The sequence below is a fragment of the Juglans regia genome, chromosome 16, assembly GCF_001411555.2.
Source record: "Juglans regia cultivar Chandler chromosome 16, Walnut 2.0, whole genome shotgun sequence".
NCBI classification, from domain to species: Eukaryota; Viridiplantae; Streptophyta; class Magnoliopsida; order Fagales; family Juglandaceae; genus Juglans; species Juglans regia.
In genome coordinates, this window is record NC_049916.1 from 18,935,289 (window position 1) to 18,962,445 (window position 27,157).

At 38.7% G+C, this 27,157-nt stretch overlaps 1 protein-coding gene across 1 annotated transcript in view; it reads right to left on the bottom strand.

Moving 5' to 3' along the window:
• Window positions 1-231: 231 nt before the first annotated feature.
• The window catches only part of LOC108989806 (phospholipid-transporting ATPase 3), a 39,609-nt gene continuing 12,683 nt past the window's right edge, over window positions 232-27,157 (bottom strand). Inside the window, exons 6-27 of the mRNA XM_018963550.2 lie at window positions 25,121-25,198; window positions 24,849-24,945; window positions 21,290-21,396; window positions 20,544-20,609; window positions 20,259-20,380; window positions 20,037-20,121; window positions 19,824-19,901; window positions 19,615-19,731; window positions 19,180-19,326; window positions 18,994-19,098; window positions 14,120-14,262; window positions 13,290-13,391; window positions 13,093-13,156; window positions 12,789-13,001; window positions 7,310-7,475; window positions 7,107-7,186; window positions 6,765-7,004; window positions 2,597-2,818; window positions 2,352-2,519; window positions 1,795-2,157; window positions 1,600-1,706; window positions 232-781 (exon numbers count right to left, since the gene is read on the bottom strand). Coding sequence (XP_018819095.1) covers window positions 475-781; window positions 1,600-1,706; window positions 1,795-2,157; window positions 2,352-2,519; window positions 2,597-2,818; window positions 6,765-7,004; window positions 7,107-7,186; window positions 7,310-7,475; window positions 12,789-13,001; window positions 13,093-13,156; window positions 13,290-13,391; window positions 14,120-14,262; window positions 18,994-19,098; window positions 19,180-19,326; window positions 19,615-19,731; window positions 19,824-19,901; window positions 20,037-20,121; window positions 20,259-20,380; window positions 20,544-20,609; window positions 21,290-21,396; window positions 24,849-24,945; window positions 25,121-25,198 — 3,177 coding nt within the window. The 3' untranslated portion in view covers window positions 232-474. The remainder of the gene's footprint in view (window positions 782-1,599; window positions 1,707-1,794; window positions 2,158-2,351; window positions 2,520-2,596; window positions 2,819-6,764; window positions 7,005-7,106; window positions 7,187-7,309; window positions 7,476-12,788; window positions 13,002-13,092; window positions 13,157-13,289; window positions 13,392-14,119; window positions 14,263-18,993; window positions 19,099-19,179; window positions 19,327-19,614; window positions 19,732-19,823; window positions 19,902-20,036; window positions 20,122-20,258; window positions 20,381-20,543; window positions 20,610-21,289; window positions 21,397-24,848; window positions 24,946-25,120; window positions 25,199-27,157) is intronic.

Consider the following 27,157-nt stretch of genomic DNA (forward strand, 5'->3'; position numbering starts at 1 on the left):
TAATAATTTGACTTAAAAGAAAATACTTTTTATCGTGTATTTAGCAAGGGGGCTCAAAGCGTCTCTCAAGTTTTTTAATTTTTTATTTATTTACTCGTGGTCGTTAATGATATTGAAGATTGTGTTTATTTACAAGCTTTCCACGTTCCCATCATGTCATATGAGAGCATGCCCAAATAAAACAGCAGAAAATAAACAATTATAAGTAGAGCCAAGCTTAGATGCTAATCAATATACATGATGAGGCTAAAAACCAAATTATATTGCACAGCCAAAAAATGCTGAGATGTAAATCTACATCAGTGGCAAGCCCGGTAACCGGTAAGGTTCAACAAGAGAGAACATATTTCCGGGTTGAAAAAATGGATGGAAGAAGAAAGAAAAAACTAGATATGGCACAAGCTAATTCTGCAAATATCTCTAAAGGAAATGGTCAAAATGAAAAATTTTGTACAGCAGAATTATCATTTCAGACTATTTCTTAAGGGGTATCTTTGGCCGTGATTTCATGCTGGCTCTCCGAGCAACATCCCATGCCTTCTGAGGGGCATAGATACCTAGCTGTGCAGCAAAAAATGACTCATACCCAGGTGAGTCAAAAGCAAAGCCAGTGTGTTTTGATCTCTCTTGTGGGAGTTGAGATAACGCATATCTCCTTGCCTCAGCTTCCGTAAGGTGGTTCCCAATCTCCAGAAAATCTGTCTGGCTAGTATTATCAATTTCATGCCTGTGAATTTCCTGAACAATCTGATAGTCATACGGAAAGAACCATCTTTGAATCCTGCATCCGGAAAAACCAAAGATTAAGGGAGCCAAACAAGACATGCACGCTCCACAAATCAAACTGAAAACTGTACCTCAATTATCAAATAAAGAAAGTTCAGGTGCAGAGTATAATGATAAGAGTACTAGTTTATTGTAGGGACACAGTGACCCATCAAAAAAAGTTGTAGGGACACAGTGAAGAGCAAGCATAAAATGCAATATGAGGTGAAAGCTTTCACCATGCTATGGTCACGTCCTTCTGGTCGATCGCGACAATACTCCCCAGTAACTTTAAATCGGGGGCAGGTGATCGGGAGAACCAGCTCCATACTTTACAAAAAGGACCTCACCAAGTGTGTAGGCTGAATAAGTAATCACCAGAAACATGAACCAAACTAAGACTGGTCAATGCCTCGGTATCATATCCTTGATACGTTTTTTTTATATAAGTAAATATTGTGGAGACACATTGCTGTCTATTTCATCCTTGGACCATTTCGGATAAAGTAAATACTCTCCTAAATCATCTTCCACACCTGAAAAGGGCCAACCCAAGAAAGACAGAAAACCACCCGGGCCAATGCTCCAAAAAACCATATGAGCCAAATCAAGGAATATGCTACCTTGCTCCAAAAGCAACCTACTACATGAGCCCTATCAATATGGCATTGCTACAAACTTGGTCAGTTCAACCCAGCCCCTTCCTAGAACCAATAATCTTTAGTTGTTTTGATCATTGAAAACATGCAAATTCAAGCCAGAGAGTGCATAAAAAGACTTGCAACATATCCACATATAAAAGCTACAGAGTGCTCTCAGAGACTAATTTCTTACCCTTGATAGACGAAGTCGCCCAAAAGGGCAACAATGGGAACAAGAAGAATAGCAATGTAAAAGTAGAATGTGCTCATCAAGACATATATGGTGAAATAAACATTCTCCTGCATTGAATGTTAAAAGAAAGGTAAGTTAGCATTTAGAATGATTTAAAAGGGTTGGACGGAGATAAACCAAAAACTAAGTACCCACCTGTCGATCCATTGGGGTCATAATTCCTGAATAAATAAAAATGAAAACAAACCATGCTAAAATACTTCCTCCAACACTAATGTAATGCCACCTTGTAATGGAATTACACATCAGAAGAAGTCGCAAGTTGACTGTTACTACAACACAAGTGAAGGCCATCGTGCTAACATCCCAGAGACCAAACATCTTCCCTGATGAATTTTTAGCACATTTACTGGAAGTGGTAACAAAGTGATAAAAGATGAGAGACTGATAGATAGAAAAGAACGCCCATATTGCCACAACTCTCCATTTAAAAAAGACATTTCTTATTCCCTCCCTGTAGAGTTGAGGATACTTCTTAGAAAGGGTTGCACTGACATCCTGGCAAAAAACACGAGAAAATAATCAATCAAGCATTCCCCAAAAACTAGTAAACATAGAGAATGAAACCAGCAAATTGTTTTTTGAGATAGGGCCTTCTGATGGATGTTTCCATCAACCAAACTAAATGCAATTGCTTCAATAAAGTTGCATTAAAAAGTTGACGTCCTAAATGGCCTGAAAGAATGTTGTACCTTATCAAAAAGCCCCACAATGATCACAGGCAGTGCAGTGAATATAACATTATACAATGACTGAAACCAGTCATCATAAAATCTTTGACCAGAAAATCCAGTTTGAAAGGTGAACCAAAATTGAGTCAATGTGAATGTAAGGTTCTTGTAAAAGAAGTATGTCACCACCTGCAATATAAAATTTACCATGAATGTAACCACTCAATTTATATTAACAAAGTTTTGAAGTTAATCAAAATTCAGACCTTGCATAACCTAAGATAAGACCACCGTCCATGCACGAGAAGCAAATCTGTAAGGAAGCGAAACTGGGCAATCGCAAAATCACTAGCCATCACCGCTTGCATCCCTTCCATCCCACTTATTCCAATGCCAATATGAGCAGCTTGAATCATGCTAACATCATTGGCACCGTCACCAATGCTAAGTGTAATTTTTTGTCCACCTTTTTTAACCAGACTTGTTACCTGCTATGTACCTTTTCGTTAGTATCACAAGAACTTCCTCGTGCTATTAAAAGGCCTATTCTTATGATCAATAAAATCTTGTTTACCAATCAAAAAATAAAAAATAAAGAAAAAATAATTAATTTCATTTCGCACGGGTAAATATTCCTTATACGAAGGCATTTCCTTTCCCTTTTTTTTTTTTTTGAAAGCAAAATATATTAAACTTGAAACCATCTGAAACCTCGTAGGCTTTCAATCTTGTGTTCTTTGGATCGGTTTGGTTGTAGTGAAAACGTGTGGTAGGTGGTGAAAGCCCTAAATGGAGACAAGCAAACAGATCCAGATGGTTATTCCACGGCCTTTTTCCAAACTCATTTGGATGTATTGAAGGAAGTAATTATGATGGTTTTCATGAGTTTCGCTCGACAGGCAACTTTGAGAAGAACCTTAAAGTTACATTCATTGTCCTTATTCGAAAGAAGTCAGGGGAGTTTGATGTCAAGGAGTTCCAAACAAATGAGTCTAGTGGACAGTGTTTATAAAACTATGGCCAGAGTTCTTGCAAATAGAATAAAATCAATGTTATCGAAGATCATTTCCAACTCTCAAAATGCCTTTATCAATGGAAGGAAAATTATAGACTCAGTTCTTTGCCAATTAATGCTTGGATGGTAGGTTAGGTAAAGTGAGCCATGAGTGATTTGCAAATTGGACATTAAAGAGGCCTACGATGATTGGGGCTTCTAAATTTAATTTCTCAAAGATACAGTTTTGGGGAGAAATGCTGTGGCTGAAACACCAAATAGTACCCCATGGACTCCTTCAACAGTACTCGAGGCATATGTCAAGGGGAACCCTTATCCCCATTACTCTTTGTTATTGTTATGAGGCTGAGTATGATGATTTCTGCCAAGGTGCTCTCAAGGTCTTTTGTCGGGTCTTTCAATAGGCATTAGGAATGGAACTGGGTTTAGCATCTATCATTTTTTATTTGCATATGACACTGCAGTATTTTGTGAAGCCAACCATGACAATCTCAGCTACCAGCATTGTTTACATCAATGGCTTGAGCAGTTTCTGATCTAGAGGTCAACTTGGCAAAGTCTAAATTACTTTTCATGGGTATAGTTAGCATGTAGCTTGTTTGGCAAACATCTTGAGTTGTAGGATCTCTTCCTTACCCATGACCTATCTTGGGCTTCTCTCCAAAACCAAAAACTATTGAGAAGATGGAGTATTGTCTAATTGGCTGGAAGCTGTTGAGCTTGTAAAAGGATGGTAGGAGCACATTGATCAAAAGCACGCTATCCAACTTACCCACCTATAATTATATGTCACTCTTCTTACTCCGTCTGGGTGCTAATCATTTGGAGAAGTTACAGCGGTGATTTCCTATGGAGAGATATGGGGACGGAGCACAAGTTCCTTCTTGTTAAGTGGTCCAAGGTATGCTCAACAGTCTTAGAAGGCAGGTCAGGCCCCCTTTGCCTTGGAAGCTTATTTGGAGAAATAAGCTCTTCCCAGAGTGGCTTTTTCACTTGGATAGGGCATTAGGGAAGATTCTTACCTTAGACAACGTGAGGAAGCGAGGCTTAATATTGGTTACTTGTGATTGCATGCGCAAAAAAAGTGAGTAGCAGGTGAATCATCTTCTTTTACAGTGTGAGGTTGCTAGCATCCTATGGAACATGATCTTTTGCCTTTTTGGGATAGGCTGGCAATGCCTTCTTGGGTGGTGGAACTCCTAACATGTTCGAAATGGCAATTTGGCAACCCTTAGTGCACACCTTTGTGGAAGATGATCCCATCATGCTTATTATGGTGTCTATGAAGTGAAACAAGCAAGCAAGAATTTGAGGATACCAAAAAAGTTGGAGTTAGAGCTCAAATATTTCTATAACAACTCAAGAAAGGCCCAAGCTACATCTAGGCCCTTGCTCCAAAATGACTAGTTAGGGTTTCAATTGAAGTCTCTTGGAATCGTCATAAAAGGCTTAAACTTCTCACTCCCAAGAAATGACAAATCCCATTCACTATACATCCAAGGTATTAAAATCTCCCCGTTTGAATCCTCGACATCCTTGTCAGGTCATTCCATCATAAGTGGCACGGCTCAAGTCCAAAACTTTTGGTTGAGATTGACTCTAATACCATTTCTGTCAACCCAAGGTAAGCCCAAGCCACATGTAAATCCATGCTCCAAAAGGACTGGTCAAGTTTACTACTGGAGTCCCTTGGAATCATTATAGCAAGATTGAACTTCTCCCTCCCAAGCAAAGTGGGATCCCATTCACCATACACAATCTATGGTTATAGTGATGAAACTTGACCAACATACTTCACTTCTCATTACTTCCACTTCACACCAACAGGATAAGATTTAGATGCAAATGCTCCAATAAAATGGAAACTTAAACTAAAGTTCAAAACTTGTCAGCCAACAGATACAGATCCTCTTCATCTCTTAAGGAACTCCACTATCTGGAATTTAGCCAATCTCACCATTGAACAAATATTCAAAGCCCAGTATCACATCATACTACTCATGGGCAAACAACATTTGGTGCTCAATTGAAAATTCATTCTATTTTGATTGTTGTAGTGTGAACTCAACCCGTAATATTGAGGGTTTGGGTGAGAGATTGGCCAAACTCCTGTGGAGTTACATAAGGAACTTCTGAAAATCCAATGAAATCACCATGGTCCACACTGTATGTTAAAATATATAGCATGTATGCTTCGAACATTGGTAGTATTGAGGAGGACAGGATGCTTTGGATGGATATTGGGAATAGGAAGTTCTCTAATCTCTGTGCGATCTTTGTACAAGGCTTTGTCGTGTCACAATCATATTTTGTTTATCTGGAAGTGCATTTGGAGAAAGTGCCACCTAAAATTGCTTTCTTTGGTTGGACTGCATCCCTTGAGAAAATATTGACTATGAAAAACTTGAGAAAGTGTGGACTCATTGTGATAAGTTGGTGCTACATGTGTGAGAAGAATGGTGAAGCTGTGGATCATCTTTTACTTCACTGTGAGGTGGCATTGATGTTATGGGCTGAGATTTTTAAAAGGACAGGACTTGCATGGGTGGTGCCCAAGAGGATGGTGGACTTGTTTGCTTGTTGGAAAGGGCTTCAGGGCAATTCCCAATTGCTTATGTATGGAGAATGATTCCTTTATGTCTCATGTGAAATATTTGGCTTAAAAGGAATGGTTGAAAAGCTTTGAAGATTGGGAACGCTCTTTGGATGAGCTTAGAAGTTTCTTTTTCCATACTTTATTTCTTTGGGCTTCTGCCAATGTTTTGAACGAAGCCAGCTTACATGACTTTTTTGTATCACTTTCTAGATCCTAACTTGTAACTTGGTGTTCTCTGTTGTATACTTCTTGTATACTTGAGCTATGCCTATTTACTTGTTTCAATAAAATTTTATTAAAAAAAAGAAGTTAAAAGAACAAATGTGTATCTCAGAATATCTGTGAATACTAGTGAATCGTCTATGAATTGTAGTGAAATAGTAGTAAATAGTTTGTGAATAGTAGTGAAGTAGTCTGAGAATATCTGAGAACAGTTGTATTCTTAAATAGAGCCTTAAAACAAACCAAATCAAAACAAATATATATTTTAACGGATTAAAAGAATAATAAAATTTCAATCCACATCCCAGTATCCACAGGCGAGAAGTTTTCATGTTATTTAATGATACAGTGGCATCACATTGATCTCATGGCATGGTATGGACTGCTAATTTCACAATTTTCACACATCAACCAAATCCAAGCACAGGATAAATTATTCATAAAGAGAACAAAAAAAATGAAGCACCGATACGACATGCATTCCGCAAATGCATCAACCACAACTCGAACTTATACAGCTATGGAAAATAAATTCATCTATTTTGCTCCATTTGGTGCTCAAATAGGAAATAATTCAGTTAAGTTATATCCAGAACCTCACCTGTGCTTTCTGTAAAGGAGAAACTCGGCAGCAAACAACTGAACTACAATTCAAGCTCAAGTTCAGCAGCATCACACGTAAACTTGGGTCTAAGGCATACATCAGACACTTTCCATCTATTACAAGTGCTAATTTTGGTCCAGAAAGTGTCTGAAGATAGTGCTGTGCCTCCTCGAGGCATTTCTTCAGTTCTTTTTGAACTTGTTCTTTGATGAAGCGCGCAATTTCCACTTGGTCACCCTAACAACAGCTTTGAATTAATAACATATCCCATTAAATGATTTGAATCAATGCTTCCAACATCCAAGTGTAAAAACATATTACCAAAAAAATGCTGCTTACCCTATCTTCAACTTCTCTAATCGCATCAATATCTGAACTGATGATAAATTGCTTCATGCCATTGTTAATTAAGTTGCAGGCTACAGCAAATAGGCACAAAGAGAACACTCACTTTGTTGCAGATGCAATTTAGGAAATGGAAATAATTAAAATTTTGAGAGAAAGTGAGAAGAAGCACAAGCTCTCGTCCTAAACAAACTTACCATAAGCTATGTTTATCGCTGTTTCCATCTTGTCCCCTGTCAGTACCCAAATCTTAATACCGGCTCTAGAAAGAGTCTCTATACAAGCTGGTACTCCTTCTTGAAGCTTATCTTCTATAGCAGTGGACCCAATCAAAATGAGATCCTTTTCTATGAGTTCTGCCACCTGCATAAATTTTATATTTTTCTTTTAAATAGTTGCATCCAAATAAAAGATAAACCAAATTAAAGCACACATGAAAATTAAACGAAGTGGAAAAAGAACTAACATCATGCTCATGTATGAACACTTGATTCACAAAATTAAAGACTTTTTTTTTTATAATTAATAAGAGATTTTATTGCCATGAATAGGCACAGCCCAAGTACACATGAAGTGTACAAAGGAAATACCTAATACACTCTACTAAGCAGAAAAAAGACTAACACAGTAGAAAGAAAAAATTCCGAAGTTCTCCGAAAGAATGCTCTGTCTTCAAAACATCTCCCATTCTTTCCAGCAAAAGGAATCATTTTCCATTTGGCAGCTAACATTTCCTTCCCTCAAAACCTCTCCAACATGCAAGAAGATCCACAACTTCCTTTGGCATCATCCAATATATACCTGTCCGACCAAAAACCCCATTCCACAAAGACTTTGCCACCTCACAATGAAGAAAGAGATGATTTACAGATTCACCATCCTTCTTGCACATAACACACCAATCAACAATACACAAACCACATTTTCTAAGGTTTTCCGTGGTCAATACTTTCTCAAGAGCAACCACCCAACTGAAAAACGCCACCTTAGTAGGTACCTTCACTCTCCAAATGCTTTCCAAGGGAAAACACAACCAGGCTGACAAGTCAGCACCTTATAAAAAGAACTAACTGAAAACCTGGAATTTCAAGCATGGTCCCACAGTAAACTGTCCTCTCCTCCCTGCATCACTTTTGAAATATAAATTCTTCCACAACAGCATTTTGATCCCTTGCAATCCTAAAAAGAGAGGGAAAATCAGATTTGAGAGCTGATTCCCCACACCAAATATCATGCCAAAAAAGAATCCTCTTCCCTTCCCCACCTTAAATAATATGTTTCGAAAACTCCCCCCAACCTTTCCTAATGAACTTCCATAAACTCACCACATACACTCCTCTAACTTCATTAGAACACCAATCCCCCCACCCACTCCCATATTTAACAGCAACAACATTCGTCCAAAAAGCATCTCCCTCTACATGATATCTCCAAAGCCATTTCGCAAGAAGTGTTTTGTTAAACATCCTCAAATTTCTCACCCCTAATCCTCCACAAGAGATTGGTTGACAAACCTTGTTCCAACAAACCAAATGAAACTTTTTCTCCTCTCCTATACCTCCTCATAAAAAATTATGATAAATTTTCTCAATTCTTTTTGCAACCCCTGCTGGCAAAGGGAAAAGTGAAAGAAAATACGTGGGAAGATTAGACAACAGACTCTTTACCAAGGTAATCCGTCCCCCTTTAGATAAGTATAGCTTTTTCCATCTAGTCAACCTTCTCTCGATCTTCTCAATCACCCCATCCCATATCAAAACAGATTTGTGAGACGTGCCCAACGGAAGACCAAGATACTTCATCGGCAATGAGAAAATCTTACACTCCAAAATATTAGCCAAATCTGAAATATTGGTTACTACACCCACTGGAACAATTTCAGACTTGTTAAGGTACCAAGATACTTCATCGGCAATGAGAAAATCTTACACTCCAAAATATTAGCCAAATCTGAAATATTGGCTACTGCACCCACTGAAACAATTTCAGACTTGTTAAGGTTAATCCTTAGACCCAAGACAGCTTCAAAACATAACAAGGCTCTCAAAGATCGAAGATGTTCTTGATTGGGCTCACAGAAAATTAAAGTGTCATCAGCAAAAAGAAGATGAGATAATTTAATGCTATTCCAATTCTCATTTCCAACCTCAAAACCCGACAAGAACCTTCCTTCTACTGCCACTTCAATCATTCTAGTCAACGCATCCATGACAAGAACAAAAAGAGAAGGAGATAACGGATCTCCTTGTCTCAAACCACGTGAGCTATTAAAAAATCCAACCGGGGTACCATCACCAAAATAGAAAATCTTGACGTCGAAATGCAATGCTTGATCCACATACACTATTTCTCTCCAAAACCATACCTCCCAAGTAGATACAAGAGGAAATCTCAACTAACATGGTCATATGCCATTTCCATGTCTAATTTGATCAAAATTCCAGATTCATCTAATTCTGCTATCCACAAATTGATTAGCAACTAAGACCAAATCAAGAATTTGTTTCCCCCTTATAAAAGCATTTTGAGATCTCGAAATAATTTTTCCCAACACCACACTCATATGATTAGCTAACACCTTAGAAATGATCTTATATACCCCATTCACCAAACTAATAGGCCGAAAATCCCACATCTCCATAGCCCCTACCTTCTTGGGAATAAGAGCAATAAATGTAGCATTGACGCTTTTCTCAAATTTCATAAATGTATAAAATTCAAGAGAAAACTTCATAATATCCTCCAACCACATATTTTCAAATTTAAGGCACCTATGCCCTCTCAAAATGCCCCCACATTCCAACATAATAGGATAATGGTCAGAAAACATTCTTGGTAACCTTTTCTTGCTCAAATCAGCAGAACGAACTTCCCAAAAAGCCGAAACCAGAAATCTGTCCGGCCTAGACCATGCTCTTCCATTGGACCACGTAAAATCCACACCAATGGTAAATCGATCAAATCAAGCTCAAAAATCAGATCTGAAAAAGTATTCATGACCCCAGAAAAGTAATTATCCCCCACTCGCTCACTAGGAGACCTTGTAATGTTGAAATCCCCGCCAAAACACCAAGGAACATCCCAACAGCAGCTAACACCCGTCATTTCATCCCATAAAATTCTCTAACATTATCCACATTAGGACCGTAAACCCCCGCAAAGGCCCATTCAAATCCATCATCCACACTCTTGAATCGACAAGCCACCATAAATTCTCCCACATAATAATCTATCATCTCCACTACCCTCCTATCTCACATAACAATAATACTACCCGACGCCCCTTTCGAAACTAAATCAACCCATCCCACACATTGACAACTCCATTTGATTAACCTGTTTCAGCTTGGTTTCTTGAAAACAAATAACATCAGTCCTCCACTTACAAATCAAATTCTTTACCCGAAGACATTTTCTATAGTCGTTCAGCCCCCACATATTCCAAGATAAGATCGTTGGTTTCATAGATGACTATAGACAACCCTCTCCTTGCCTTTTTCTAAAGGCACTTCCTCCCTTCGAGTAATAATTTATTGAACACAATAATCTCTTCAATTCCCACTCCTTTGAAGCAGATCTAGCCAAAAGAGGTTGACCAGCATCTATAGCTATTAAAAGTGCTCTAAAAGTTTTCTCAAAACCGACACAAGAGATTCCCACGCATTCCTTGATTTCGTCCACTTTCCTCAACACCCAGTCAAATGAATTACTAGGCCAATCAATTTCAGGGTGGATTGACCATGCTTGATAACTGGGCCTCGATCCAGCCCAATAGCCTTATTATCTTTATAACATTTAGGCCCACTCCGTTGCTCCAGTTTCCCTTTTCCCTCTTCCTTATCCACTACAGTAAGGCCCAAACCCATTAACAAACCCAACCCTTCATCTACCTTCTTCAACATTGACTCCAACCTCTCCTTCCAACCAATTAACTCTGCCCTTACATGCCATAGAGACCCTTCAACTTCTCCAATTTTTTGCAACGCCTCTGAATACCAACCATGCTTGCTTCCATCAAACTGCTTCCACCACAAAGCATCATTCCTTTTGCTGCCATCCCACACCAACTCATCCTTCCTGATTTTACCATTATCATAAATTTGCTGAGGACCAGGAACCTCCTGCCTAGGATTCATTAGAGAAGTAAGAAGTTTCACGATGATGATTAACATCTTTAAAAGATGTATCTGAAATCACCTTCTTACCTCTGATATCCCTTTCACCACCACCATTCAAAGGAACAACTCTGTTTTCAGTAGCTGAAACAGAGCTTCTAAAGTCTACCATATCTCTCACTATTCTTGCAAAACCTGCCCAACCACATCCTTTCCTCCCTTCTGGAATCACAATGATACCATTCCCCATACCAGTGCCAAACTCAATCAGCTTCACAAACCTTCCAAATGCATTTTGACATCTTTGGACTATAAAAACCCTATGACCCTCCCTTTTAGTCTGAAAAGATTCCTTATTGCCTGATAACCTAAGACAATCCTCCACCACCTTTGCCATCCAAACAACCATTCCTCGGACTTAGGTGCCATTTGGATAGTGTGTTGAGATGAGAGATGAAAGTTGAATAAAATATTGTTAGAATATTATTTTTTATTATTATTATTGTTTTGAGAATTGAAAAAGTTGAATTGTTTATTATATTTTGTGTGAAAATTTGGAAAGTTGTAATGATGAGATGAGATGAAAAACTTTCACTATCCAAACAGGGCCTTAGACAACTTCCTGCTCCTCTCAGTAATACAAAAAAAGTTTACACCTTTCCTACTAATCACGAATCTCTTTGATTCAATCCAAAACCTACGCTCCATCTTCAACTAACTATTGGTAAAACTAAAAAAAGAAAAAGGGAATCGAAACAGGGACAATGAATGAAAGATTAAGGATCATCCCTGTCTAGCAGTATCTAATATATAAAAGTGAAACCATTGGAATAACTTCTCACAAAATTAAAGACTAATCAATGTGACAGTAAATAAAAGCATGTCCATACACAATTTCATACTAGAAAGACTACTTATCAAAAAGATCTCATGATAGAAAAAGAACTAACATCATGCTTCGATTAAAAGCAAAGGTGCTGTAAAATATGCAATACGAAAACTTGAATCACATGTCACTACATGTTTGCTTGTTGTCAAGAGTCTACAGCATGACACATACATCGGTGTCAAGGTGTGTAGGAAAAATGAACAAGTGTCAAAATATTTCAGCACAAAAAAACTTAAGAGATGACACACTTTTCACAGGCTATACAAACAAATAAAGTACCAAGAATTACAGACATCAGCATTCATGAATAAAGGGTTGAAAACACTGTTCTTGCAACATTTTCCTTAATTCAGAGTTTGAATTCAGATGTTAATCACTTGAAACAAGTAAGAAATTGTACTGCAGAGCATATCACACAAAATTGAAATCTACAGACTTGAAGATTTCATTCTTGTGACATTTTGCATTAAGTGATAAACCGCAATCCAGTACATAACAAAAACTGCATAACTAAAACAGCATCATTAAACCACAGAACATTGATACAGTGTCATTTATAGAAACAATAACTTACTTTTTTCAAATGCATGAGTAATACAGATTGAAAAAATTCAGGCAAAAAATGCTATCAATTCCAGGTGGAAAAACATACACGTGTCCAGAAAGATATACCTCATCCAACTTTTTCTCACGATCTCGCAGAGAAGATTTAGCCTGGACAAATTTCTCGTTCCAGTTTTCATACATATCAGGATGTAAATCTCTGTAGGCCAGGCAAAGTGTACGCAATCCAGAAGATCCAAATTGCTCCAAGTGTTCCCTCGTTACTTTCTTTAGATCATCACTTACATCAGCCAGTCTCTCAAAGATTACAGAATCAGCACCCTGTGAAAAGAAGACATATAGCCGATTGTTATTTTGTTTTTCAACAGCCAAGCATTGTCCACCCTATTTATAAGCCTCAAGAAATTATTACCTTACAGTACAATACCAGTCGGCCATCTGGATAGCGACATACAACAGACTGACGCTTCCTTGTACTAATTACAAACCATGGTGCAGTTGATGTTAGCAAGGTCCACAATAGACTTGTAAACCAATATAAATTACTGAAAGCTCCTCCCCTCAACACCCCTCCAAAAGGAAAAGAAAATAGAAAACTTTTATACACACCTATTGAACTCAAGGACATTTAGAATCTCATAAGACACGTCTTGGATTTTGCCTATCTTCTCAATATGAGATTCACGAACATATATCATTGTAGGTGTACGCCTGAGAATCAGAAAATCATTAGTCTCAAGACAAGCTGTATACCCTTGAATGGTAGCAGCTCTCTCAGAGAAGTCATACTAGAACCAGAACCCGCAGTTGTATCCAAACATTAAAAGTTGTTTATGTATAAAAACTAAAGCTTTCAGGTTTAAGACTTTCTTGAGAACCACGCCCAACTAAACCTCAGCAATCAACAAAAACAGTTCAATCCGTAAGACAATCTAGCAGTAGGTACAACAGCCACAACAGGTACAGAGGATTCACAAACCACTGTTGTCGACGGTGTCCCCATAGAAAATAAAATTCTGCTATTCGTTCTTCTTTTCACAGCAAATGAATAGATGAGTTGATGTATTCTTTATCCAAGTCAATGAGTTTTAACTAATTTTTAGAACCCTCATTTTAAAAGATCACTAAGACAAACAGGTTAATTTCCTCAGTTTGTTGATGTTATTATCTTGTAGTTTTCTTTTATTTTTGCTCTGGCTCAGAAGGAGCAGAGATCAATCAGGTACTGCTATTTTACGTTATTAAAAACTATGGAGATCATGCATAGGTGATGCTATGTCCCTAGAGCTTGGGCTATTGCCAATTCTTATTCTCAATAAAATTTTGTTTACCGATCAAAATATTAAACAATATGGTACCCAAGGCAGAAAACTTGACAAAGCAAATAATCCTTTCTTCAATAAGGCATGGGAGAGATGGCAAGCACAGCAAGCACAAACCTGTAAAAGAAAAAGCCAAAGTTCTTTGCAGCAGTAACTAAAGCAGCCTCATCTGGGGATGCAGCTTGATAAGTGATTTTTTCCGGGCTTTCGTGACCCTCGGGGAGTACAGTATGACATATAGCAAGGCATCTGAAGAACTCCTATACTCAAAACATACTGTAGCTAAGAGATAACGTTACAAAGAGTATGCATGCTCCATGGTACATGCTTATGCTGATCACAAACATAATGTATCTAGAAGCAAAGGTTGTTAGGATGTTTTTTATCGATAAAATTTACAAATAAGTGCAAAGGTGAGCAACTTGAGCACACAAGTATACAAGAGAGAAGACCCATTTATGATAGACGAGTAAAGCAAGAGGACATACAATATAGCAGAACAATTTCAGTGAGCCATCGTCCAAACATACATAGATTTAAAAGTAATGCTAGATACAGTCCTACGATGAGCAAGCTCAGCGCACTCCTTTTGAAAAGTAGTGGGGCCCACCATCAAAAAGTGGGATTTTTCATGTGGATCCCAAACTTGTCCACTTTTTTCAAAGGAAGTGCATGGGACTTACATACCCTAGGACTCTACAAATCATTTCTCTAGATTTAAATACACATTCTTCTATCTCAAGCACCCCTTCTCCAGGTTTTTGGAAGAGCAATCTGTTCCTCCCAAATAAACAACAATAACCATAATCGGATCATCCGCCAAACTTCTGATTCACATGGACTGCCCTTCTACACTTTCCAGCAAGCCATGAGCCCATTATCCTTTTAAGGCATAACCCTTGATCTCGAAGTGACGAAAAAACAAGACCACGAAACTCTAGCCACATCACAGGGCAATAATAGATGGTCCAATGATTCCCCGCTCTTCTTAGACATGCAACACAAATCCACCACTAGAACTTACTTATGCCTTAAATTGTCTGAAGTTAATTTATACTCTAGACAAACCAAAAATAATGTCACTCATTTAGGAATTTCTTGCGTCAAATGCTTTTCTAAAAAAAAAAAAAAACTTGCCAGCATGGGGGCATGGAGCATGGTAATATGAGCGAATCTCAAAAGCCTGCTTCCTGGCAGAGTTCCAGCATACTTTGTCCGTTATGCCTCCACTTAATCCAATTATATGCAGTACATTGAAAACAGAGAAAGGAAATCCACTTCTAAATCATCTGCTACTTGAATAAAGATTGATATTCCATTGTTGATTGTCAAAATAAAAATCCACTTCTAAATCATCTGGCTACTTTATTCTTCCATCGACTTCCCATGGAAGAGCATATGGAAGAGTAATGTTCCTCTCAAAATTGCTTTCTTTGGCTGGCTGGCCTCCCATGGGAAAACATTGACTATTGACAAGCTGAGAAAGCATGGTTTTTTTATAATAGATTGGTGTTTTACATGCAAAAGAGATGGTGAATCGGCGGATGAAATCTTTACTAGGCTTGGTATCGCATGGGTAATGCCAAGGAGGGTGGTAGATCTATTGTCATGTTGGAGAGGTATCCGGGGCAATAGTCAAATCGCAGCTGTTAGGAAGATGGTGCCTCTATGCTTAATGTGGTGCATTTGGAATGAGAGGAATAGCCACTGTTTTGATAATAGGGAGCATTCATTGGGAGGGTTCAAGGACTTTTTCTTTCATACATTGTTACTTTGGGCTTCGGCTATTGTATTGAATGGGGCTAGTTTTAATGACTTATATGCTGTTTTTCACAGTGCTTAGCTTGTAATTAGATTCATCTCTTGTATACTTCCTGTGTACTTGGGCTTTGCCTAATTATGTGGATTAATAAAATTATTCTTCTTACTTATAAAAAAAACCATCTGCTACTTCCACCTAGCTATCTGATGTTCCATATATCTTCATAAGTTATTCACCCTCCTAAAATTCTCTAAGATGCCATGCCATATTAATTTTTCCTTGAACACCATCTCTTTAAGACCCAAGTACTTCATCCACCAAGCATATGGGCTAAACCTCCTACGTCTACCATGGCTCCTCTCGGAACCAACTCTAGTTTGGCTAAGTTGATTTTCAACCCTGATGTAGTTTCAAAACATAAGAAAAGGCAACGTATATGCTGAAAATGATCCAGATTGACCTTGCAAAAAATTTGGGTATCATTTGCAAAAGTAGAGGCGACACAAGTAACTCAGAATTTCTATGCTTCACAGAGAAACCTAACAAAAGCATCCTCTCTATAGAGGCGACCAGCATTCTACAAACAGCAAGGGGAATAGAGGATCTCCTTACCGAAAGCCTCGGAAACTATTGAAGAAGCCAGTTAGTGTCTATTTATTAAATAGAGAGATGGACTACAGAAATACAGTGTACAATGCTCAGGAACTTCTCCCCAAAAACACGTCTGCAAGATATACAACAGGAAAGCCCAATTAGCATGATCATAAGCCTTCTCTAGATTCCAATTTGCATATTACCCAGGAACCCCCAAACTTATTCTGCTATCAAGGAATTCGTTGACGATAAAGGTTGGATCTAATATCTGCCTCCCCTATTAAAGGCATTCTGGGACCTAGAAATGACCTCTTCCAATACCATTTTCATCCTGTTAGCTAGAACTTTGGAGATTACCTATACACTCCTCCCAGTTGGCTAATATGGCAGCAATCCTTCATTTCCACAGCATCCAACTTTTTAGGAATGAGAGCGATGAATGTAGCATTAGGACTTCTTTCAAACTTGCCCCGGCTGTGGAACACTTGGAAAACACTCATGAAGTCTGTTTTGATGATAATCCAACAAGTGCGGAAAAATGGCATAGAGAAACCATAAGTCCCATTCATTTCTTTCAGTTTCAGCGCCTCTAGAATCTCACTTACCCCAAATCATGATCCAACCACATGGCTTCCTCGACACCAATGGAGTCAATTGTATGGCCCTTCAATTTAGGTCTTGATGCAAACTGCTCCCAAGTAAAAACATGTATATAATTGCAAAATAAGCTCCCTTATATCTATAGGATCCAACGAGTCTGTCTCATTCATAGCTAGGGTTTCAATGGAATTAATCCTCCTATTCAAATTAGCCACTTGTTAAAATAACTAAGTGTTCTTGTCACCCTCCCTTAACCAAAGCACCCTCAACTTCTATCTCAAACTAACCTCTTCCAAGAGAGAGATCCTTGTCTCGTCTTTCTATACTTTCTCTTCCTCAGAATGTTCTTCCTTCCACCATTACCTCAATATCATGAAGTTCATTCAAGAGTATACCTCGATATCATAAAGTTCATTCAAGAGTATCCCTCTCAAGTATGATCAAACTCCTACTTGTTCCATGTTTTTAAATTATTTTCCAAAGCTTTCAGCTTGCTCACCAAAACAAAATTAGGAGAGCTTGGCATGTATGACATCCACCACTATTTGACCTTATCCACGAAACCTCATATTTGAACCACGTTCTCAAATTTGATATATCCTTGATATCTAGCAACTTATTGCAATTGGGAAAATAGGAAAATGGCCTTCCCTCCAATGATATGAGGAATCTATCAGTCTTGGTCCATGTCAGAGGTTCTCAATTATTAGACCACATAAAGTTGCCATCAATCAAAGGAATATCATAAGACCTTGTTCTCAAATGAACTCAAACAACTCTAACATAGTGGGGGACAAACAATTATCACTTGATGGCTCGCTCAGGAATCAAACAATACTAACCAATTCAAATAGATTAAGAAAGTGCCCACCTCCATATATCCTAAAATAAATGAGTAGTATTCTTGATAAAGTCTGAACAACATTTTCAACATTCCTTTCACCAATTAGAATATAGTAACAATCAGCATTAAACAATTATCAACCAAAGATATCAATGGAAAGAGAAATGCTTTGGCCCCAAAAAGATTCCACCAAAGTAAATCCTCAAACTGACGTGGCTTGATGTGGATTTACTTTTGTGGGATTTGGCTGTAGCACCTCTCTAAGGGAAATCCAGATTATTGGAGGTAAATAGTAGGATTTCATAGCCACCCAAAAAAACCAACAATGAACTTTCACTCGATAGGTTTTCTTATATATTTGAGATTTAATTTGTTGGCTCTACTAGTCATTTAGTTTAACTTTAGAAGTCAAAACCTATAGTCCCAATAAATAAAATCTGAGTCTTATTACAGTTATGTCTAGTTTTCTATAAACAATGAAGTAGTGCTTTCGATTGAAGAGAAAACAAGTTTGGTAAGAATTTTTTTTATTTTAATAAGTAATTTTGTTTTGTGAGAATATTACACCAATAAAATTCTTCTCTCTTTTTGATTTCCAATAATCTTATCTTTCCTTCAAACTCTAAGATCACTAAGGTAGCATTTGCATAGTGAGGTGATCTCAGATATTCTGTGAATAGTAGTGAAAAGGTAATGATAAAATATTGAATGGTAGTGAATGGTAGTAAAAAGTACTGAAAAGTAGGTGAAAAGTAATGATAAAATAATGAATAGTAGTTACCCAAACGGAGCCTAAAACAAACCTCCTAAAACACTCATGCTCCAAAAAAGGCTTGCAAACAAAAATCCAAAAAGACTGTTCACCGTGCTATAATAACTGCAATATTACTCACAATGTTAGTGTTCACAATAGTACTGATCACGGTACTGTACAAATGTTCAAGCTACATTCTATATCAGATTCTAGTATCATAACCGTTTATCCCACATTAATTTGGTATTAGGTTTCTTGTCCTATATCAGTTTGCACTAGTTTGGCATCAGAACTTTTTTTTTTTATAAGTAATTTGGCATCAGAACTTAGTCCTATACCAATTTTGATATCAGAGCTAATGTTCAACGTCATATTCAGTTCGTGTTTAATATATGGAAACAATCCTGCATCCAGTTCCCACTCAGAACAATATATACCTTGCAAACATCAGGGTTGGGCTCATTTCTCCAAGCTCCCCGCATAAGCCTAGAATCATCAAAATTAAAGCCCTTCTCGTGGATTGCATTGTCTGAGTTCGGCTCCTGTAACAATTTAATGACATCAAAGTTATCTTCTGTTTAAACAGAAATCGTCAGTCTCCATAAGATGACAGCAATGTATACCTCCACTTTTAAGCCGTTACGCTGTGCTATTCCCTTCTCTATTTCAGTGACACCAGTGCCATACACCTCCCCTCCGATTGAACACTTAAAGAACTCCATCAAATTTCTTGTTAAAGTTCCAGTTTTGTCAGAAAATATATATTCCACCTGATTACAGCAGCAGTTTAGAACAGTAGAACTCTTTTTGGATGAGTAGAACAACATAATTCACACTGTAAAGTGTAAACCACCACTATTGATCAACTATATTAACAACGTAGCAGATAAAGAGATGCTTCCGCAAACACTAATAGATTTAACTGTTCATATACTGAAGGTGATGATGACAACACCAACAATATCTCACTTATCATAACCAAATTTTCTTTTATTTAGCAAAAATAATAAAGACCACTTGTTGTGACTCACTCAAGAATCAGTATGGGAGTAATTTACCTGTCCAAGTTCCTCATTCAAATTGGAAGTCCGAGCCAGTGCTGGGGTGTTGGTTTCAGTATGGTACATATGTAAGTCCTTGTTGATAAATTGGGTGGACTGAATAAATTTAACCATCTGAAATAGTAATTACAAAATCGTTAAGGAGTTATCCTTAAACAACCCCACATATTGCTAAGACACAGATTATAACAGACTAAGGAACCTACCTCAATGGAAACATAAAGAGAAATCGGGATAATTGAGGAGTACAAAGTAATCAGGGTAAACATTGTAAGAAGGGCAACCTGAAAAACCAATAAGTAGAATCAACTGACAAAATGTTAAGGAAAAAACCATGCAACTTTTCTCTCATTCTTTTTTTGATAAGTAACTTTTCTCTCATTCTATAGCATTCAAATCAACATAACAAGCATAAATACCAAGAATCGGTTGTCGGGGTTAAACTGATCGTCCACACTTTTAGTCAGAGCTAAGTAATAGTACTTGCGGTCTATGAATACACCACTGCAGAGTTTCAAGAAGCCAAAAACTCACTAATGTGAATAATTGCACCTATAAATTATTTTAAAAAAAAAAAATTGATTGCCACTATTAAAATATCCACAAACATGTACAGACTAGCAAATTCCTATATGTCAAACCTGCCTATAGCTCCAATCAGACACATTGTAAATAGAACACCAAAAAGTGTAAGGATAAGTTTGTCGAGTTTTCTCTCAAATGTACTTCTTTTGGAAGGAACATTCATGGCATTCATCATGACCTGCCATTAAATTCAGACATCCATTAAAATGAACTTACATTAATCAATAGACAGTAGAGATAAATGACCCAATGGGGCAGATACCACACACATCAAAGAACGGAGGTAGTAGTAAGAGAGCAAATAGTTGTTGTTTATGTCAGTGTAATTCGTGATATCAAACCTTTGTTTCATGTCCAGTAAAAATAACAGCCCCAACTATATATTCCGTATTCCTGAGACTGCACCCCTGAAAACACCAGTAATACCAACGAGTAAAAGTCAGATATGTTCCACCTATGGAGAGCAAATTTCAAAATCAACAATGACCAAATGATATTAAGATTATGAGCATAAAAAAGGGACTCTTTTTTATATCTATAAAGATTTTATTAATGAAATAAAACACTTGTGTAGATACAAAGCCTACACAAGCTTCCCCCAAAACTATAAATTTTAATTTAAATATCTAACAAACCCAATAAAAGAGAAAATGTGGGTGTTGCCATAGTGTTCAACCACTTGGAGCATGACTAAAATTTTTTCCCAGAAATAAGCAACTCTACATTGTACATATGCATTTGTTCTCCCACAAAAGAATCCACACAGGTCATAGAAGAACCACATTCCAAGTGAAACCATTCATTCGTCAGATATAACTATAATAAAAATGGGTAACATGATTCCGATCATTAGGATAATATTTAAACCGGTACAATGCCAGGCCTACAAAGAAAGCATTTCAAACAAACCACCAAGATCAACAGAACATTCAAGTGCAACATAGCAGTCTTGTATAAAAGTTATATAACCTATTCCTAGCAGATAAGGGCAGGAAGAACATATTAAATGGCAAAGACTGAGCTACTAAAACATAAAGCTGAAAAAAAAAACAACCCAATGTTGCAAGGAAGAAAAATCATATCATACTCGTAACATAATTTGGTTTGGAGTGAGAGGCAATGTTTGCTTCTGAACTATAAGATTGCCAGTGAAAGTGTATAATGAATTGTTTGGCTGCTCACACTGCACTTCACCTGCAATAAACAAAGAAATCATTCTAAAAGTACTCTCCATTTTTCCTTTCGCTTTTTTCATTAATGAAATCTATTAAAAAGAACCAAAAAAAGGCGGTCGGACCCAAGTACCCAAGAAAACTACATAGGGAAATACCCTGGAAAAAGGAGCTTGTCATAAATTGAAACAAGAAAGATATGGATTTGGACCCAAAAGCTTGGGCCAAGATTCAGCCCCTAACGGACTTGACTGATTGGAACTCAATTATCTCAAGCTCAGCCTGACTAAACACAAAAAGTTACAATTTAATGTCCGGTGGTCTATAAATGGATGTAATAACAGTAGTGCACTGCAACACTAAGGCCTGGTTTGGATAGCAAGATACTCTCATCTCATCCCATCTCATCTCAATATCCAAACAGCACAAACACAAACACTTTTTAATTTTAAATCTTCAACTTTTTCATCTAATCATTACCTAATCATTACAACTTTCTCAAACTTCCAAACAAAACACAAAAAACAATACAAATTTTTTCAAATCCCAAAACAAAATTATATTAAACAATTATATTCTAACAAGATTTTAACTTTATCATATTTTTATTCAACTTTTTCTCTCTTTTCCCAAAATCTCATAAACATCTTAACTCAAACCATTTCACTATTAATCACAGATCATCTCATCTCATCTCATCCTTTTTTTTAAAAGTAAAAATATTATATATATCAATAGAAGTAACCAAGTGCACTGGACGTATACAAGAAACACCTAGCCCATACTAGCTAACCCCGGATGACCCAAAAAGCCCATGAAAATTAGAAATCTATCCAAAATACATCAAGCCCGAATTGGAATAGAACATGTCTCCCCAACACCCAACCCTAATACTCCACCTGAAACTCCTTCTACGAAGACGTCTTCATAATGCCCTCCCTTTAGTCTTCCCTCGACTTGAGCTACCTCTCTTAGCGTCGTAGTTGATTGCTCAAGAAAGATGCTTTAACTCCTTGTTTTTCTTAAAACTTAATTTGGTTTCAAGCGAGTGGCCCGCCTCTATCACAATGAATAGTGATTTAAATTGGTCTTCACATCCTCCATATGAAAGCCCCACAATATGCTAAATCTCGTTAAGCTTATGCAAAAATCAATCTGATGGTGAACCCGCTATGTTGTTTGTCGAAGGAAGAGAAACCAAGGGAACAACATTATCTCCAGAAAAAGTCCCCAATTGCTCTCCCAACCCTAGACGTTCCTCCTCACAAGACACCAACGATAAACCCATAATTTCCTCCCCGCAGTATCCTGCATTCAAATCCCGAACCACTTCAACAGCTATATTGTTGTTGTCCATTGTTGTTGTCCATTGTTGTTGTCACCATTAGAGATTCCTTCACGTCCGGCATAGGTGTCGTTGTTTCATCAACGAGAACATTGCTTGTAGGTGCTCCACCCCCGACAACCCTTTCTGTGCCACTTTGTCAAACTTTACTACTCCCTCAGGAGGCATAGAACAGGCAGGGGGAGCACTACCTTCTGTTATCCTATTTTCATCTTCTGAAAGAAGCTCGTCTGCTTCTTCCAAAGTACTCGAAACCCTGGAAGGACCCCCAACTGAAAGTGAACCCTAGAAAAAGGTACCAACCCCAATTGCAACTGGTGACTGAGGACAGTCAAACAGCAAACTAGCGTGAACAGTGATGTCGGCGTCCAATGACCCTATCTGTAACAGCGTCGAAGTACCCTTTGCCGCACACTTGAGGCCTTCAAAACTGTAGGATCTACCTCCCACCTCCCTCACCCGTTTTCAACCCGCCACCCAAACTCATGACCAGGTCCAACCCCTTATCCACATTAATCATAGGATCTCTCACATGCTCCATAACTCTCGTCAATTGAGCTTTAACAGCACAAGACCCCCTCCACTTCTCCCACACTCAAACACTCGATCGAGGCAACCATTCCACCCTGCATCAGATGGTGCTTACCCTCAACTTCTCCCAATTTCACCCAACAGCCTTTGTCTCCTGAAAGTGTCTTACCATTTCCTTCTGCCACGGAGCTATTCTCGACTGTAGTACCCACCGGTGACCTCAATACCGAGGCATACAAGGCACCTTTGACCGAGGAAGGCCTTCCCACTGTCTTTCCATCAACAAACTCCCCCTTTGTTTGCATGCTTCAGAACAGCGGCTTTGGACTCAGTGACGCTTTGAATGGAATTCAGAAAACATTTCCATTCGATGGCATTTGCGCCTTCAGGGATCACCAACAAACCTCTCCTCCCATTTCGGAATTCTGAAAGTTGCAAAACACTGCCTTTTGCATTAATATGATGTCGAATGATGAGAACTCCATTACCCATCCTTAACTCCTTGAAGAATCCATCATGACAGATGAGTTCTAAACAATCCTCTATCCCTTTACCAACCAATGAAGTTGTCGTCCCACATAGGCACATGAACTTAGCTATCATTTTACTACGCTCAGAGATGCGAAAGCTATTTCCTCCCTCTTTCGAAAAAACGAAAGTATTTTATTCCACGTTCAACCAACCACCTCTCACCTTCCATCTGAAACGAATCCGCTTCGCGCGTCATCATCCTCTGGTCCCAAATCACAGCATCATCTCCCAAAACATCAAGCTTCCTCTCACTTCTTCATCTCCGGCATCATCTCCCAAAACATGCAAATCTGAAGTAGGTTTGTGCAAGCGAAATCAAAGGAGTGGTTTCCTGAGAAAATCTAATCGTCGGAGGGAGGACCGACGCCGGAGTGCCCTCAAAGGAGTCACATAAGCCCAACGGTATTGTCTATGGTGGTGGAGGCACAAATCCGACGAACAATGGTCCGAGAGATCTCCTTGACGATTCTAAATCTGAGAGATCTTGACAATTCTAAATCTCGTCACCGGAGGGAGGACCGACGTCGGAGTGCCCTCAGAGGAGTGGCAGGAGTCCGTCGGTCTCGTTTGTGTCAGGGAGGCACAGGTACGACGGTCGACGATGCCTCCGAGAAATCTCCTCAACGTCTCCGAGAAATTTGAGAAATTCCAGGTCGCCGGAGGGAGGATCGATGCCGAAAGTGCCCTCAGCAGAGACACCGGAGTCCGTCGGCCTTGTCTGTGGTGATGGTGGGGTGTCTTAGGTGAAGGGTGGCGTCGGTCAGTGCCTTAGGTGAAGGGTGACGTCGGGGTTAGCCTTACGGTTTCTAGTTATTTCCTTGCATAACTGTGATAGGGAATTATCAAATTGCATAAGGTTGTCCCCATCTCATATTTGATTAAAGTCCTACCATTTTAGTAATTTCTAGTTTCTACAAGTGCTGGTCAAATTTTATATGAATTTGAATTTTTTTATTTTATTGGAACAGCGTCCCGACTAATCCCGGGGTGCACAAGCAAATGACAGTACAAGCATCATGATCAACAATAATACAATAATATAGACAAACAAGTGAAAAATGCTAAACCTTTAAATTCAGATGCCTTCTCGGGAGTCAAATAATCCCATGTCCTCTCCAGTGCCTTTCTAATTTTCAAATTTGTTTCCCCATCCAAATTTGCAGTCTACAACCAAGCAAAAAACAAAATGAGAAAAAAGAAATATGAAGTCATTGATTTGCAAATCACAACAACCAAAAGCTCTTCATTCTTCTACAAAAGCATCATAATCATAATCATAACAATGATAATAAGAGCAACAACAAAGACGATAAGATAATGGGAAGAATATTAAGAAAACCTCAGTATAGCAGACACCATCTGGGTTTGTACCAGCGAGAAAAAGCAGGTCCGCAGGAAAGAATCCGTCCTGCTTAACCTACACCCAAGCAAATCCAGCATTGTATTTTAGCATCCAATTTAATTCTTGCCATTGCCAAAGGAAAACATTTATCATAATACTAAGAATGATAACATCAATAGTGTAAAAAAAAAGAAAAAAGAGCATTCGAACAAATTTTTTATTTAAAAAAAGTTATAATGCTAGAAAGCAAAGGAAAATACATAAACCATATATAAGTCAGTTTTTTATTAAAAACAAATTCATGGAAAGTGTTCAATTGCACAACTTCAAGTCTGCACCAAGCCTTCAACACTTTCAAATTCCAACAACCAGCTAATCAAAAGACTAGAGCTGCTCTCCATTGTCACCTCAATCCACCATCACCACCCCCACCCTCCAACCCCAAGAAAGGAGGGGCTCTTCAGCTGAACTGGAGTGCTTAGGGAGCAACCACAAAGGCAGAGACCTCTTCCCCCTAAATGGCAACCTCTCAAAGGGGGACATATTTCAGTAATCACAGTACATCAGTCTTATATCCAAACATAAATTCCAAACATAATATTCCCAAAGAACCTACCAAGTAAAAGCACATATCTTCCAAAAGTCGGAAACAGTTAAACATAGTAATAGAAGTTGCTGGGGATTTTCCAAGAAAACAGTAAAAGCGAGAGAGAGAACCCTAAACACCCAGACCCGCCGCCACCCCTCCCCCACCCTAGCCGGCATGTGGCATCTCACCACCGCAACAGACTTGGTTGACTAGCCCTGGCACTGCCGTTGAGGGCCAGCCGATGTCGGTCCTCCCTCCGGCAACTGGATTTCGCAGCTTCTGTCTCAATTTCCGTCGTCTATGTAGTACTTATGTGCCGTCTGTCCCTGTCTCTGCCTCTGTCTCCGGTGTCCGTCTCTGTCTCCGTCTCCGTCTCTCCATCGTCTGCCTCTGTCGCCGAAACCAGATTTGTCTGTCTCCCTAAATAAACGTCACCACCCTCTCCCACTCTAGAACGGTGAGTGACCCCTCACCGCCAGCACAGATAAGGTCGATGGGCCCCGACAACGCTGCTGAGGGCCATCTGGCGTTAACGCCCTCTCCGACGACTGGGTTTTTTCGCAAAAATGGACCTAGATGAAGCTCTGTTGTTTTACTTTAAGAAGATGAAGTTGGAGCAATAGGGATCAATGGACACAAAGGGATTTTACAATGACGACGCGCGATGTGGACTCGTCTCAGTTGGAATGTGAGAGGTGGTTGAAAGTGGAATAAAAAACTTTTGTTTTACAAAAGAGGGAAGAAATAATTTTTTGTATTTCTGAACATAGCAAAAGGATAGCTAAGTTCATGTGTCTAGGAGGGATGACAGCTTCGTGGGTGGCTAAGGGGATTGAGGATTGTTTAGAACTTATCTATTATGAAGGTTTCTTCATAGAGTTAAGGATGGGTAATGGAGTTTTTATCATTCAACATCAAGCTAACACAAGGGGCAGCTTTCTGCAACTCTCAGAATTTTGGAATGGAAGGAGGAAAGGATTGTTGGTGATTCCAGAGGGCGCTAATGGCATTGGATGGAAAGGCTTTCTGCAGTCCATTCGAAGTATTATTGGGGAGTTTGGAAAAACAGTGGGAAGGCCGTCCTCAGTCAAAGGTGATTCGTACGCTGCGATGTTGAGGTCATTGGCGGGTAGTTCGGTCAAGAACAGCTTAGCGGCAGAAGGAAAGAGTAAGGCACTTGTAGGAGACAAAAGCCGTCAGGTGACATTGGGAGAGGTGGAGGGGGTCTTGTGGGAATGTCAAAGCTCAATTGAAAGGAGTTATGGAGTATGTGAGAGATCTGATGATTAAAGTGGATAAGGGGCTGGACTTAGTCGCGGGTTTTGGAGGTGGGCCGAGCATGGATGAGGGAGGGCAAGGGGTAGATCCTTCGGGTTTGAAGCAATGTTTTGAATACCGTACCAGACGTCGTACCGATCAAGGCACTGGAATGAAATATTTCGATA